The following is a 16,364-nucleotide window of genomic DNA, read 5'->3' as shown; positions in this document are numbered from 1 at the left end:
TATGTATGAAAATATATATATATAAATATATATATATATATATATATATAAATATAAATATAAATATATATATATATATATATATATATATATATATATATTTATATTTACTTATATTCGTGTATTTCTAAATATGTAGATATAGATATGTGTGTGAGTTTGTACTGTATACACACACACACACACACACCCCCAGTAACATTAATGTGAAAATGTATTTGTTAATATTAATGATCATTTTTTTATTATTAATATTAGCATTAATATAAATGAAAATACATATTTTTTAAAAGTTAATGAAAAAATACATATACAATTATAAATGCAGATAAAAAATAAAGCAAAATAAGGAAACAAAAAAATATTTGAACTGAAATCGAAAGGAAAGCATTATCTCAGGGTTCCTGTGCCCTTCAAAGTATTAGAATATATAGGAACAATTATTGTAAGATATTAGTATTGGTGGTACTTTAATAATGAATAATGACGATGCCAAAAGTTAAAGAATTAATTACTTTTAAAACTTTAAAGCAGCATAGAAACAACTTAATGCTATATTATATATATATATATATTATTTCATTTATTTAGTTAATATTGATATTCAATACAAATTTTAAATAAAGGATTGTTCAGTAGCAAACATTTTTGTAGTAGAATGAAAATTGGTATAAAATAATTTCATTGGTGTCAACTACTAACATTTTGGTATTGGTTAATTCAAGATAGTAGGGACATTCTTCCAAGTCATTTCAATGGCAATACTTTCTTTTTTATCCTATATATTTAATTATTACAAATGTATCATTTATATGCATACTTTTGTTTGTTGGAAATCAGTCAATATTGAAGAAATTGTGCTTGATGTCCCTAAGAAATGTGTCTAATCAATATCCGGTGGCCCTAAAAGCAGCCTGATTTTACAGGACGTCTTTAACATAAGTTAGTTGTCTAGTACTTCAACCCACAGACTTGTTCATTTGGAAAATGTCCCTATTATGTTTACTTGGAAATGAGTGATCTCAGTATTTTTACCTTAACTGTCGTGTATGCATGTGTGTGTCAAATGACACTTAAAGTCTGGCAGATGGTGGGGGGATGCTGTTTTTCCACTTGAGTGAAGCATCAGTGTGCTGCTAAGGTGATTTCCTCGATTTCAGCAGCGACCGGTATTAAACTAACAGGACTGTGTGTAATACTCCCCCCAGGTCTGGAGAATCACCCACACATGTCTGTGTTATGTGTTTATGCAGCGCTCATCAGTTTTAGAATATAATTTAGATTTAAACCTCCCACCTGATGTGATTTAACTGTTAGGTTCTGTCGTTGAATTGCTTGCTCTATGTTAAAGGTGGGCAGGATTCTGCCTAATGTCTGTCATCAGAGTTATAGCCCAGAGTAATCATTAACTACTGGTCCTGTGTGCAAACAGAGCATGAGATTCCACTTTTATCTTAATTGCACTTCATCGTCCCTTCTGTCTCTCTCTATTACTCTATCTATCTATCTATCTCTCTATCTCTCTCTCTATCTATCTCTCTATCTATCTCTCTATCTATCTCTCTATCTCTCTCTCTCTCTCTCTCTCTCTCTCTCTCCTCTCTCTCTCTCTCTCTCTCTCTCTCTCTCTCTCTCTCTCTCTCTCTCTCTCTCTCTCTCTCTCTCTCTCTCTCTCTCTCTCTCTCTCTCTCTCTCTCTCTCTCTCTCTCTCTCTCTCTCTCTCTCTCTCATTCTCTGATTTGTGCACTCATTAACTAAGATGCTGTCAGTACAACAAAAACATTAAGTCAGCTCAAAATACAGGACACTGAACAGATGAGCCCCAGTGTATATATGTATATACACAGACACACCCACATATATGGTGCCAAAAGTAATATTTGCTATGTATTGGTTATTAGCCAAAGCATAATTAAAATAGCCTATTTTAAATAATAATTGCCTTATTTGTATTGATTATCATAATTTATATTTAAATATTTTTCCTTAATGAATACTCTTATTTCTTTTGGGGGGTTTTAATGTGCCTTTCCCATCCTGTTGTGTACGTCCTTGGTGTAACATCGCACAGTAGTCAGGAATCTTTTGCTGGGGTCACCTAAGGTTTCACTTTGTTTCTCATCAGTCGTGTGTTCTGTTCCTGATGATGTTCATCAGAAGTCCTCAGGGTGAGGCTGATTAAATGAGCTTGTAATCTGTGCTCCATGCTCCGTGAGGTGCTGTAAAGACGTTTTTTCATTGTTCTTCAGTGGAGGAAGTACGCTGACTTCATCTGATCTGTCCGTCTCACAGAGTCAGTGCCAGAACTCCAGAACAAAGCTCTCCTCTACTCTCCTATTATACAAAGATTGTAGGTTCAAACTCCGTTAGCTGTAATGCAGCTCCCATTTTTGACAAATGTTGACTAGTCACCATATTAAGGAAATGTAATAACATGATAATGTGATATTGTACTTTGTTAGGACACACACAAGTAGTTTTTGGATTTGTGATGAATCCTTTGAAGCTGCATTACTATGTCTCTCTTGTCTCCTGTTGAACAGTAGATAGACTGTCTTGTGCCCCCTGTGAACAGACTGGCTCAGCCTCGGGCTAATACACAGCTTGTCTGTCTCTCTCTTTCGGTCTCTACTTCTCAAACATCATCATCATCACCAGAAAGCCTTGTCTGACCCAAGACAGACTTAGTCTATACAGCCTGTTGCTGCATTCACATTCAGTTCATGAAGACAGGTCTTCAGCCTGAGACCTCACAGTGGTCAAAAAATAAATAGTTTATAGTATGTATAACAGCCACAGCCATATCACCCTGCAGCCAAAGACCGGTTGCCCACTGAAGCTAAGCTGGGTTGAGCCTGGTCAGTACCTGGATGGGAGACCTCCGGTGAAAACTAGGTTGCTGTTGGAAGAGGTGTTAATGAGGCCAGCAGGGTGTGCTCACCCTTTGGTCTGTGTGGGTCCTAACGCCCTATTGTAGTGGGACACTATACTGTCAAAAAGCACAGTCTTTCGGATGAGATGTTAAACCGAGGTCCTGACTCTCTGTGGTCATTAAAAATCCCATGGCACTTCTCGTAAAGAGTAGGGGTGTAACCCCGGTGTCCTGGCCAAATTCCCTCTACTGGCCCTTGTCTATCATAGCCTCCTAATAATCCCCATACACTTGATTGGCTCTATGACTCTCTCTCCTCTCCACCCATAGCTGGTGTGTGGTGAGCGCACTGGCGCCATTGTACTGTGGCTGCAGTCGCATCATCCAAGTGGATGCTGCACACTGGTGGTAGTTGAGGAGAGACCGCCCCCCCCCCCCCCCCCCCCCCCCCACACACACACACACACACATGATTGTAAAGCGCTTTGGGTGTACAGCAATACACAAAGTGCTATAAATGCATCCATTCATTCATTCATTCATTCATATGTATGTATATGTAATTTATTACATTTTTATAGATTATTTAGCTATTCAGTGTTTTGTTTTAGAAGCCATTGTAGGTGTTCTCACTCTCAGTCTGGCTACAGCCAAGGCTTTACCATAAATAGTCGTTGAATGTAATGCTGTAGGTGTCACTTACTCCTCCGTAGGGTTGTTTGTTGCTCAGAACCCAGATGGACTGTGTTTGGATCCACTGTGGTGTCTGTGTTGTCGGGTTGGTGGTGAGGAATGTGATGTAACAGTCTTGAGCTGAAACTTTCAGCTGACCCGATTCTTCATCCAAGCTGGCTGGCTGAATCGTTTTCAGCATGTCTGGAATAACAGATAAAAGCAATGAGATTTTTGTAAAGCCTACATTTACAAACCTGTATATGTTTTTATAGCCAGATAAATAACTGCAGAGAAGAATCATATTTGCCAAAATGATTCCTTGCCTTAAAACGTCTCTTAAAAGGTTTTCCTCTCGAGTTGGTTAAAAATGTGTTCAATGCAGTGAAACAATCTTTGTTTGCAATATGAACGTTTATTCAGCATTGATTTATATTCTGCACTCACCCTGCAAATGTTTAATATTCTTCAAACAAGTCCTTCCATATTCATGTTTCCTGTCTGGCACCAGCAGCCCAGTGGCAGATCAAACTCCCTCTCACTGGACCTCTTTCTCTTTTCTGCTTTCTTCCTTGATCAGGACCAGTTCGACAATCTCGACAAACACACACAGTGGGGCATCGACTTCATAGAGCGCTATGCAAAGTTCGTCAAGGAGCGTCTGGAGATCGAGCAGACCTATGCAAAGCAGCTACGGTGAGCATCTAACAACGTGCCTTAAACAGCAACTTCCATAGATGACTCATCTGATGTCAGTGATGGGTTTTATTCCTCTGATTACATGAAATAAGTAGGTTAATAAAAAAATGAATGATTTCAGAGAGTGATACTGATGCGTTGATTCAGATTCTATATTTGTAGCCGTGTTTACAAGAAATCCACATAACTACAATCTGAGAGAATCAAATAGGTCAATTTCCAGAACAACTAGTTGACTAATTGGTCAAAAAGAAGCCCAGTATATTATAATGATTTTGGTCCATTGTGATAAATTCCTGAAGTTTACAGGCATTGCAACCATTTATTAACAATATCTAACTCTTCATCTGTGATATTATTGCTATTAAAACACAAACATTTTACATGAAATCTACTTTAAAATAATTTAATGCACACTACTCATGTGCTTTTATTATTAGCAACAGCAAAAATGTTAAGGCCGATGTTAAGTAAATAAAGGTTGATAGTAAAATTTAAAAAGTAATTTACAGTACTGTACATTTTTAACATCTTTGCACATTATTGTAATATTTAAATAATGTGTCATTTCAGGTGTGCATATGTTTTTAATGTGGCTCGTCCAATCATTTTTTATATAGGAACGATCCATTTTATAATAGGGCTTTAATTGTCCTAATTAGCACATCTGGTTTGACCCGTTATTGATTTTTCTTTTTCCCCCCCCTCCATCAGTGCCTTATGTGGTAATATTGTTTTTTGCCTTGAGATTCAGCGTGAGGGGTGAGAGACAAATCAGGGGTCAAAAATCCCTGCAGGCTCTAAGTTGTAAGATTTGAAATGACATCAAACTGAGAATGAGACATGCTGTGATTTCACCGAAGGACACGCAGTGACTGCAGCTGTGGCCTCCTATCCTCTCCTCTCCCGGGATGTCTCTGTCCCTGTGGACATTCTGCTGTTGCCTGGATACGGTTATAGAGTCACTCCTCTTCCCCCTCTCAAATCTCATTGAAGGTTCTAGTGTAGTACCACATTCATTCTACCTGACAAGTCCCACACTGCTCTGTAAACCCCCCTCGAGACACGGCCAGTCACACATGGCAACACCCAGACTGTTTTCTCTCTCAAGGGTTTCCATAGTAAGGGGTGAATGGAGCCGAACCACAATACCCTTGTTTAATTTTCATGTTTGATATCATTTTCTTTTTAATTAATCATGTATTACTGCATTGTATTGTTTTAATTTGTTCGGCAGGATTGCACGTAACAACTATTTTGGATGATTAATCAGTTGATATTTTCTTTGATTAAGCTGTTGAAAAAAGTCAGCCGTTGCAGCATTTTATCAAAAGCATATTGTTCCGCATATTGTCCAGTTGTCTCCTTAAAATCCTGTTTAAATTGAAAAAATAATGTTAGTAATATTTCTAAAAGATATATTTATCCATTAACATGCACATTAACATAAAATGTATGGTATTTATTAACATGCATATGTGTATTTATAAGAAGAGTTTATAAATATTTAGAATGGAAAAAAATATACTAACAATATTAATGCATTTTTAGTTTTTCAGTTTTCAAATAGTTTGAAGACAATAAATAAATTTGTAAATTTAATAACCAGTATTATATTTTTAAAAAATAATGTAATCTAAATTATTTGTAACAATGTAAATTTTTTTACCATATTCATAATATTCATAATGAAATTCCATATTCATTATCATAACATATAAAATTATTCATACAGTGATACAAAATGTTGGACTGTATTCCTGCCGCTATTATTCATTCATTCATTTTTACATTACACCTTGAGGTGCACATAGCGCACAGATTTTTCCACAGCTGTTTGTCGATTATCAGTTATTTGCTTATGTTTTTACAGCAGCCCTAAAATTCTGCAAGATCATCTGAATCAAAAATAGATTCTGAGATACTTTGGTTATGAGTGTACTAATCTTAACCAGACTAAAGGAGAGGGGAAGTGAGTGTTTGTTTGATCGATTTCATGAAGTGGATTTGAGGAAGCTATGGTAAAGGAAGTGCTAAACATCATTAATGCAGCTCGATGGGGGTCTGGGTTGGGGAGAAGGGCCGTCCCACTCCTTGAGAACACTCAACGGACCCCCCACACCATCCCCCATCCCTGAAGACAGCAACATGCCTGAGCACAGCAGTGCAGCTTCTCTCAAGAGCTCCCACATAAGATTTGTGTCTGTTCCTTCCCATGAGTTTATACTGCGTGGGAAGAGGGAAGACAGATTAGCATACCATCACTTTTTTTGCCTGTTTACCATTGCCTACTTTAATTCTCTGATGCACTACGTAAACGCACTGTAGACAGACTCCTTTTTGTCTACATGGCTTTATGAATAACTTTAGTTTTGATGTTAAGGGATATTATTATAGTCCCTAATGAGTAGTTTTGTTTGATCTATTCATAACATGTGCTGTTTTTGTGTCTATCTGTGTGTTCTGAAAATTTCTTTTTGTTGCCCAACAGGAGTCTGGTTAAGAAATATTGCCCCAAGCGCCCCAAAGATGATGAGCCCAGGTGAGATAAATTGCATACTTTTGGTTCTTTTCACTTATTCTAGTGTGCTCCAGTGGTTCTTAAGTGATTATTTTCACAGCTTTTTACACTTTTAATGGATGATAGCAAAAAAAGTGAATTATGTTTAGGTAGTAACACACTATTACATATATCTCTAGAATATTTGAGTCTAATTGGTCAGGACATTATTTTGGTCAAATATTCAAAAGTGTATAATTGACCATTATCCACAGAATGTAAGTTATTTTATAGATGGGCTTGTTCCATGTGTCTCATATAACTCTGCAGTCTATTTCCTCATAGATAGTCTATCTAAAATAAAAACATTTCTGTTTTAAATAAATGCTGTTCTTTTTAACATTTATTCATCAAAACATCCTGAAAAAAATTCACGTGTTCCAAAAAAAATATAATTACTATAATTGGGTTCTATTGTATTTATTGTATTTTATTGTATTTTTTCAAATAAACACAGCCTTGATGAGCATAAGAGACGTATTCAAAAGACATTAAAAAACTTTCGAACAGTAGTGTGTATTTTATATATTTATTTATTTATTTATTACAAAACTGGAAATATAAAGATAAATGTTTGAGCTACCATTAATTCTTTAAATTTGAACTCATATTATTTCATTGTGTGTTTTGGCTGCAGTTACTGTCCTAAGCAGTATGTTTCTTCCCTGTTGGCTGTAGTTTTAGGTTGAAAGCAGAAACGGGGGAGTATATGCTGGGTGTCAGCTCCAGACCATCCCAAATCCCGTAATGAATTCCATTATATAGGCATAATTTCTCCCAGCATGTGTTTTTGTCCCAGGACATTCATGTAGTGTACAGACAGCCTACCGGTTAGAACTCAGCCCTGGAGGTGGGGGCCATTTGTTTTGGACAAAAAAAATCTCCATCCAGCCCTCCCAACACACACACACACACATGCCTAAGGAGGAGAGACAAACAGCTTTTTGTGTGTGTGTTAGTTTTTTTTTGTTTTAATATAGTGAGCTAGTCATGCCTTGCAGACTGGTCTTTAGTCAATATCAACATACAGATAGAGTCTGCGGGCCCCCGGGGCCCATGATGGCAACTTGAGGAGAAGCTGCATTTCACTGGTGATAAATGCACTTCATTTTTTATGAGGGCATAGACATCTCTCTAAATGAAGCCTTTATTTAGTTCAGATGAAAGACGTTCAGAAGTCCTCAAATTGAAGTTTTCTAATATTTCTAAATAGATCATTCTGAGATTCACTACATTTTTACTTATTCTTTACTTTTGTGCAATTGATGTCAAATGTGTCAACAACAAAAGTAAGCTTGCAAAATTTTATTTATTTGATGAAACTGGATATTTTAGCAAATATCAAACTGAAAAATCCTGTGTGTTTTACTTCAATTTTGCCTTAAAAATAGCTATTGATGCTGTTATGGCAATACAAATAAATAAAAGATGTGAACAATCATGTTTACCATTTTCTTCATTGGTGAATTTTTTTTTTCCTGCAGATTCACATCCTGTCTGTCATTCTACTCCATACTGAATGAGTTGAATGACTATGCAGGTCAGCGAGAGGTCGTTGCTGAGGAGATGGGGCACAAAGTGTATGGGGAGCTGATGAGGTACTCACAGGACCTGAAGGGAGAGAGAAAACATGTGAGTGCCAAATACATGCACCTGCGACACCTGCACACTCCGGTGAAGTTCAATACTAGTTGTATTTTAAATATTGTTGTCTTGTCTGATCAACAGCATCTCCAGGAGGGACGAAAGACCCAACAGTATCTAGACCAGTGCTGGAAACACATGGACAACGTGAGTCATTTTGAGATTTGGGATGTCCAAAGTACTGATACTTTGCTACCAAAAACAATTGTCAATTATGTCTGCAACAGGTGGGACAAAATAATAATAATACTTTATTACTTTATAATGACTTTATTAAAAAATATAGATTTTAAATAATTAACCTTGAAGCAGTGTTTACATAATTTAAATACTGAATAATAGGGGTGTAACGGTACACAAACATGATGGTTTACATACCTTGGTTTTGATGTCACTGTTCGGTATAGCTTCGGTACAGCAGGATAGAAAAAAACGAAACATATGTGTGTGTGTATATGTGACATTTTATATGCATACACATACATATACATACAGTTGGGCAAAAATGTATTTAGTCAGCCACCTGCAAGTTCTCCCACTTAAAAAGATGAGAGAGGCCTGTAATTTTCATCATAGGTACACTTCAACTATGAGAGACAGAATGGGGGGAAAGAATCCAGGAAATCACATTGTAGGATTTTTAATGAATTAATTGGTCAATTCCTCTGTAAAATATATTTGGTCACCTACAAACAAGCTAGATTTCTGGCTCTCACAGACCTGTAGCTTCTTCTTTAAGAGGCTCCTCTGTCCTCCACTCGTTGCCTGTATTAATGGCACCTGTTTGAACTCGTTATCAGTATAAAAGACACCTGTCCACAACCTCAAACAGTCACACTCCAAACGCCACTATGGCCAAGACCAAAGAGCTGTCGAAGGACACCAGAAACAAAATTGTAGACCTGCACCAGGCTGGGAAGACTGAATCTGCAATAGGCAAGCAGCTTGGTGTGAAGAAATCAACTGTGGGAGCAATTATTAGAAAATGGAAGACATACAAGACCACGGATAATCTCCCTCGATCTGGGGCTCCACGCAAGATCTCACCCCGTGGGGTCAAAATGATCACAAGAACGGTGAGCAAAAATCCCAGAACCACACGGGGGGACCTAGTGAATGACCTGCAGAGAGCTGGGACCAAAGTAACAAAGGCTACCATCAGTAACACACTACGCCGCCAGGGACTCAAATCCTGCAGTGCCAGATGTGTCCCCCTGCTTAAGCCAGTACATGTCCGGGCCCGTCTGAAGTTTGCTAGAGAGCATTTGGATGATCCAGAAGAGGATTGGGAGAATGTCATATGGTCAGATGAAACCAAAATAGAACTTTTTGGTAAAAACTCAACTCGTCGTGTTTGGAGGAGAAAGAATGCCGAGTTGCTTCCAAAGAACACCATACCTACTGTGAAGCATGGGGGTGGAAACATCATGCTTTGGGGCTGTTTTTCTGCAAAGGTACCAGGACGACTGATCCGTGTAAAGGAAAGAATGAATGGGGCCATGTATCGTGAGATTTTGAGTGAAAACCTCCTTCCATCAGCAAGGGCATTGAAGTGTACCTATGATGAAAATTACAGGCCTCTCTCATCTTTTTAAGTGGGAGAACTTGCACAATTGGTGGCTGACTAAATACTTTTTTTGCCCAACGATGGATGGATGGATGGATGGATGGATAGATAGATAGACACAGAGCCCTCCAAATGTATTGGAACAGTAAAGACAAAATTGCTCTGTTGGCTGTGGAGTCAAGACATTTACAAATATGATTAAAAGATGAATATGAGACAAAACTACAGAATGTCACATTTTATTATTGGGTGATTCAAAACACAGATGTTTTACCAGCTAAGAAGTTCAGCACTTTTAGAGTGTCATCCCTCTATCTGATGTGAGCATAAGTATTGTAACAGTTGCCTCACAGGTCTTTCTAAGTGATCAGCTGTGTCCTGTTGAATTAATTCTTCAGATATTAAAAGCAGGGAATGTGTTGTATCAGTTATATCCATTACTTCTGCATTCTGAATCTTGCATTCGATGATGACACACAAACCAGAATGAAGATGAGGGAGCTGACTTTGAGAGAAAAGCAAGCAATTTGGATGCTAAAAGAAAAGAGGAAGTCAGTTAGAGCTCTAGCAAAAATAAAGGGCATGGAGAAATCAAGAGTTTGGAAACCACCAGCGACACCAGCAACCAACAACGACCTGATCGGCTGAGAAAACAACAGTAGCTGATGACAGACAAATCATAAAAGCTGTGAAAATGAACCCTAAAAGACGTGTCTGTAAAATCACCAACAACTTCCAGAAAGCTGGGGTGATGCTCTGACAATCTACTGTCCTCAGGAGACTTTGACACAGAATTACAGATGCTACACAGCAAGATGCAAACCTCTGACCAGCACCAAAAATAGAAAGGCAAGATTAGAGTTTGCAAAAAAGCACAAAGATGAGCCAGGAGAGTTTTGGAACTGTGTTTATGAGACAAAGATTAACCTTTATCTAAGTGATGGGGAAGCAAAAATGTGGAGAAAAAAAGGGAACTGCAATGATCCCAAGCATACAGCCTCATCTGTAAAGCATGGTGGAGGTGGTGTCATGGCATGGGCATGCATGGCTGCCTCTGGAACAGGCCCTCTCAACTTTAATGATAACTTAATGTATGATGACAGTAGCAGAATGAATTTGGAAGGGTACAAAACCATTTTGCCTACCAATATTCATGAAAATGCCACCAGATTCATTGGGAAGTGCTTCATATTGCATCAGGACAATGACCCAAAACACCCTGCCAGTTCAGTCAAGGAATTTATAAGGGCAAAGAAATGGAAAGTCTTAGATTGCCCAAGTCAATCTCCAGATTTAAATCCGATTGAACATGAATTAAATCGGAATTGGCTGCATTAAAGGATTTCAAAGGATGAGACCAAGAGTCTGGTGATGTCTATGGGTCACAGACTCACTGCTGTGATTGGGCGCAAGGGATCTGCAACTAAATAATAGCTTTTAATCTTTTATATCTGCCTTATGTTCAACTGTCCCAATACTTCTGCTCGCATCAATGAGTGGGATGAACTCTAAAAGTGCTGTTCTTTTTATTTGGTAAAACATGTATGTGTTGAAACGGCTAATAATAAAATGTGACATTCTGTAGTTTTGTCTCATATTAATCTTTTAATCATATTTGCAAATATCTTGACTCCACATCCAACAGAGCAATTTTGTCTTTACTGTTCCAATACTTATGGAGGGGACTGTATCTGAAGAGTTTGGTTCCAAAACGCGATAAACGACATTTAAAAATCTGGTCGGTATTGAAAAGTTATTTTTTTTAATTTTACGCAAAATGCGATGTCTGCCATGTTATTCTGTCATGTTTTCTTTCTTTTTTTCAAACTGTGACAAACGCCAGTCTCCTTTCTCAGCAGAATGCGATAATTCCACTCAACCAATCACAGCGCACCATTCTACGCCCTGTAAACAGTAATGGCGGCGCTTTGAATACACCCGGCATCCTAGATTTTCCTCATCTACTTTGTGATCAACAAACAAACAAAAATTAGGGCTGCACGATAAATCACATGTGATTGTCACGCTCATCTCTTCGGTTCTGGGATCTCCATCACGTGCTTTCAGATGGGTTAGCCATAGATCACTTACAAGCTACGCAATATCGCGTTCATAATCGCAGATGAATCGCATTCGATTATGAACACGATATTGCGTAGCTTGTCAGTGTAAGTGTTTTTATTAATGCCATTAATGTTTTTGTTATATACAGCGTATAGCACTAGTCAACAAAATGAATATAACATGGCAAAGATCAATGGACGTTTGGAAGTTTAATGTAAGAGAAATGTCATTTTGGAATTTCTGTGGTCTAATGTGATATTGTTGTTCATGTTCTTGTTCACGAGTAAATTTTCTTTTATTGTTGTAATTAGTTTAAAGCATTAACAAGGTAAGCTGTTGAATAAATTTTTGGGATGATGGCTGATTGAATTTAGGCTATTTTTTTGGCCAGTGCCTTTAGGATAAGATTAGTATTGACCAAGTTCAGAGTCTGTCATATGTGGATCAACTTACTTTGTGTATTTTCAACAGTTTCAATATGAAAAATAACTTTTATATTGATTCAATGGATTTATCGCATTTTGAAAAGAAAAAAAAAGAAAGAAAAAAAAAACGTCATGGATTTATTGCATTTTGGGGAAAAAATAATCATTTTTTATAATAAATCTTTGAAAATCAAAATATGGATTTGAATTTTTAATGTTATTATAAGCTAAAGATGCTATGTGAAAGTTTGAAACAGAAAATAGTGCTTTTCATCTTGCCACTTTCTTGGTAAAGAAAACACATTTTTACTCAAATTAATCAAAATGGATTTATAGCGTTTTGGAAGCAAACTCTTCATACATATACATATATACATGCATACATATACGCATATATACACACATGCATATATACATATAAATATATATAATTCGTTTTTTAATTAAAGAGTGATTTACTCAACAAATAGCTTTTTCTTAAAGTAAATTCAATTAAAACTTTTCTTAGGGAGAAAAATCTCTCCGCTTCTGCTCTAAACCATAGGGTGCCCTTTTACATTAAGGATACAATTAACAACAAAGCCCAAAATGCAATTACTATTTATTTTGAACTACCGTATACTAATCAACACTCAAATGTATTTTTTCTGCAAACTTGTAAATTGCACATAATGCAGTTTTTCAATGAACTTCTAAATTATACAATTTCTATGTTGTTGTTGAAATGTTCATTTACACAGTGGCTGTCATAACGCGTTTCATAAAAGATTTATTTAAACATATATTAAATAATTAAGAATTTTTGCTGTGTTTTGGAAATTGAATATGAAAGATGTGAAATTTTCCTGGAATTAGGATCAACCACAGAAGTTTTGTAATAGCATCAACACTATTTGAGATGGTTTGTACGTCTGCTATTTGCGCTGTTGTGTCAATCGCTGAGTGCAAGTGACCGATTCACAACCTCTCCTCCAGCTGTGACCTGAGATCCAGATATATCTGCGTGTGTTTGTGCAAGTATAAAACAGAAGAAAGTGTCAAAGACTGTTGGCAGTGTACAAATGGAAACCTTCCTGCGCCACATTCAAGTTATCAAGCGCTCTCTTTCCATGCGCCCTCTCTCTCCAATTTATACCCTGCACTGCATTCCTGCATCCTGTACATTTCCTGCCTGTCAGTGCGTCTCATAGTCTGTACGGCTGGAGTATTTTTGTAGCTTTATGGTTGCTGCAGCTAAAGGCCAGCAACAGCTGAATCTGGCATTGAGAATGGCCATGTTGTAATAACATAGGTATTCCTCGTTCTTGCACTGTCACGAAATGAAACACAGATGCTTTGGAAGCTGTTACACAAATTTCATTATCGCTCTCACTCTCTGTACTGTTTTGGATGTTTGTTTGTACGTTTCTCTGTATTTAGGTTGCTACTTGATCAAAACATGACAGTATTTACGACCGTATTTTATGCAGGAAGATCGTTAATGCTCACGTAGTGTTGCAGGAAATGTCTTGTGTGTTTTGACAGCCCAAAAACATGTCTCCTTTTCCGTATGGATTTTGCAGAGTAAAAAGAAGTTTGAACGGGAATGCAAAGAGGCCGAGAAATCACAGCTCTTCTACGACAAACTAGACAACGACATTAATGCCACGAAATCCGAGGTGGAAAAGGTAGTTTATGCGATCCTGATATACTCTACATGACTTGAATTCATTCATCTAACATTGAATATTATCTGAACCATTTGAAAAATCACTGTAAAACAGCACAAATGCAGTTTTTGGCCTAAGACTCTAAGCTGTCCTGAGGCCTGAGCTGTATTCCTGAAGTATTAGTAATACAGATGACCATTCATTCTGTCTTAGGCAAAGTCCCAGCTGTATTTGAGACAACACATGGCGGAGGAGAGCAAGAACGAGTATGCAGCCCAGTTGCAAAACTTCAACTCTGAGCAGTGGAAACATTTCAACGTGGCCATCCCTCAGATATTCAAGGTGATGATATCCCTGATTTGTAGTTTCTGAAATTTCAATTAGTTTGTTTAGTAAGTTTTTAAAGGCTAAGCTTTTAAAGACTATACTCACTGAATAAATTGTTGACTAACTTATTTTATTATTATTTATAAACTATTATAGTATTTATTAATATTTAGAATTAGCTTAGTTTTTTTGTGGGTTTTTTCAGTATTTTAAGTTTTAGTAATTTGGAACTTTTTCTTTTAATCTTTCTGTTTAGTTCAGTAATTTTAGTATTTACACTTATTTTATTCACGTTAGTTGACAGGGCAACATTTCTTCTTTGTTAAATTTGTCATCCAATATTGATATTTTATTTCAGCTTTATTTCAATGAACATAAATATTTTTAGTAGTTTCAGTTAACAATAACACTGTAATAAATGGCATTTGGTTTGCGACTGCTCACAGAAACAATCTCATAAATCAAACATCTAGTGTAGTTTTGTGTATGTAGTTGAACCTTTGTGTCTGTGCGCTTGTAGAATCTGCAAGACATGGATGAACGGCGGACGGTCAAGCTTGGGGAGATGTACCGGTGTTTTGCTGAGGTGGAACGAAGAGTCATTCCCATTATCTCAAAATGCTTGGAGGGCATGGTTACTGCTGCTAAAAATGTGGACGAGCGTAGGGTAAGTGCTGAAATGAAATTAAAATATTTAAGAGCCCTACAAAAAAGAATTGCATATTGGTAAAACATCTATAAATTCTAGAATTAAATATTAACAATATATACTGCTATTCAAAAACGAAATTAAATTCTATTTTAAAATATATTAAAATAGAAAAGTTATTTAAAATTATAATAATATTTGATTATTACAAATTTTACATCGAATTTTTTCATATTTATGATCGAATAAATGCAGCCTTGGTGAGCATAAGAGACTTCTTTTAAAAAAACATTTTAAAAGATCTTACTGAACCTCTGTGGTATATATTTGTTGCTTGCAAAAAAAAGAAAAAATATATTTTAGAGCTAGGTGGTGTAGTTTTGACATCTAACATGATTTGATAACCAGCCTTCATCCATTTGTTGCCTCAAGTAACTTGTTACGCTCCATTATGAATTTAAAGAAATATACCATACTTCTCCCTGAGGTCATTTCGTACCTGTGATCTCCATGGTAGCTGCGGTCCACTTCTTGATAGAATAAAGGGATTATCAGAGATGGCAAGTGGGCGGGAGGAAGCGAGGGAGTGGATGATTGGGAGCAAGGGAGGATGAGAGAAACACAAGTTGCTCATTTTCTTAGTGCTGTCGCCAGCACTGATGCTTATGAAAAGGTCGCTTGTGGCGCCGTAACCACTGATTACAATTTTATCTTGCCCTGTTTTAGTCTTCCTCTCTTTCTCTTTCTGTCGTGTTCTTGTATAAATACTGGCTAAATTATTATTATTATGATTTTGAAAATTCTCTTATGTGCAACAAGGCTTACTACAGTAAAATAATAGTAATATTGTTAAATTTTACTGTTTAAAATAACTTTTCTAATTTAATATATTTTAAAATGTTGTTTATTCCTGTGATGGCAAAGCTGAATTTTCAGCAGCCATTACTCCAGTCTTAAGTGTCACATGATCCTTCAGAAATCATTATAATATGCTTAGTGTTTTTGAGAAAACAATGTTTTTTTCCAGGATTCTTTATTGAATAGAGTTCAAAAAGTGCATTTATTTGAAACAAATCTTTTGTAACATTATAAATGTCTTAACGGCCACCTTTGATCAATTTAATGCATTCTTGTTGGAAAAAAAAATCTTATTGAGCCCGAACTTTGAAAGGTTGATGTAGAACTTTTAAGAATTGCTTTGACTTTGGAGTCAGACAGTTCTAAACAAAAAGCATA

The 16,364-nt window shown here is 36.6% G+C and overlaps 1 protein-coding gene across 5 annotated transcripts in view; it reads left to right on the top strand.

Moving 5' to 3' along the window:
- Positions 1 to 16,364, top strand: part of fnbp1l (formin binding protein 1-like) — a 50,501-nt gene that overhangs the window by 23,470 nt on the left and 10,667 nt on the right. For 4 of the 5 annotated variants that reach the window (XM_079384258.1, XM_079384255.1, XM_079384254.1 and 1 more), the window contains exons 2-8: positions 4,125 to 4,240; positions 6,735 to 6,785; positions 8,288 to 8,435; positions 8,532 to 8,594; positions 14,066 to 14,170; positions 14,366 to 14,494; positions 15,000 to 15,146. In XM_079384258.1, coding sequence (XP_079240384.1) covers positions 4,125 to 4,240; positions 6,735 to 6,785; positions 8,288 to 8,435; positions 8,532 to 8,594; positions 14,066 to 14,170; positions 14,366 to 14,494; positions 15,000 to 15,146 — 759 coding nt within the window. Of the gene's footprint in view, positions 1 to 4,124; positions 4,241 to 6,734; positions 6,786 to 7,481; positions 7,548 to 8,287; positions 8,436 to 8,531; positions 8,595 to 14,065; positions 14,171 to 14,365; positions 14,495 to 14,999; positions 15,147 to 16,364 lie in introns of all 5 variants that reach the window. The other variant, XM_079384256.1, reaches the window with a different exon arrangement.

The sequence above is a fragment of the Barbus barbus genome (assembly GCF_936440315.1).
Source record: "Barbus barbus genome assembly, chromosome: 29".
In the NCBI taxonomy this organism is placed as follows: domain Eukaryota; kingdom Metazoa; phylum Chordata; class Actinopteri; order Cypriniformes; family Cyprinidae; genus Barbus; species Barbus barbus.
This window is presented reverse-complemented; position numbering and strand designations above follow the sequence as displayed.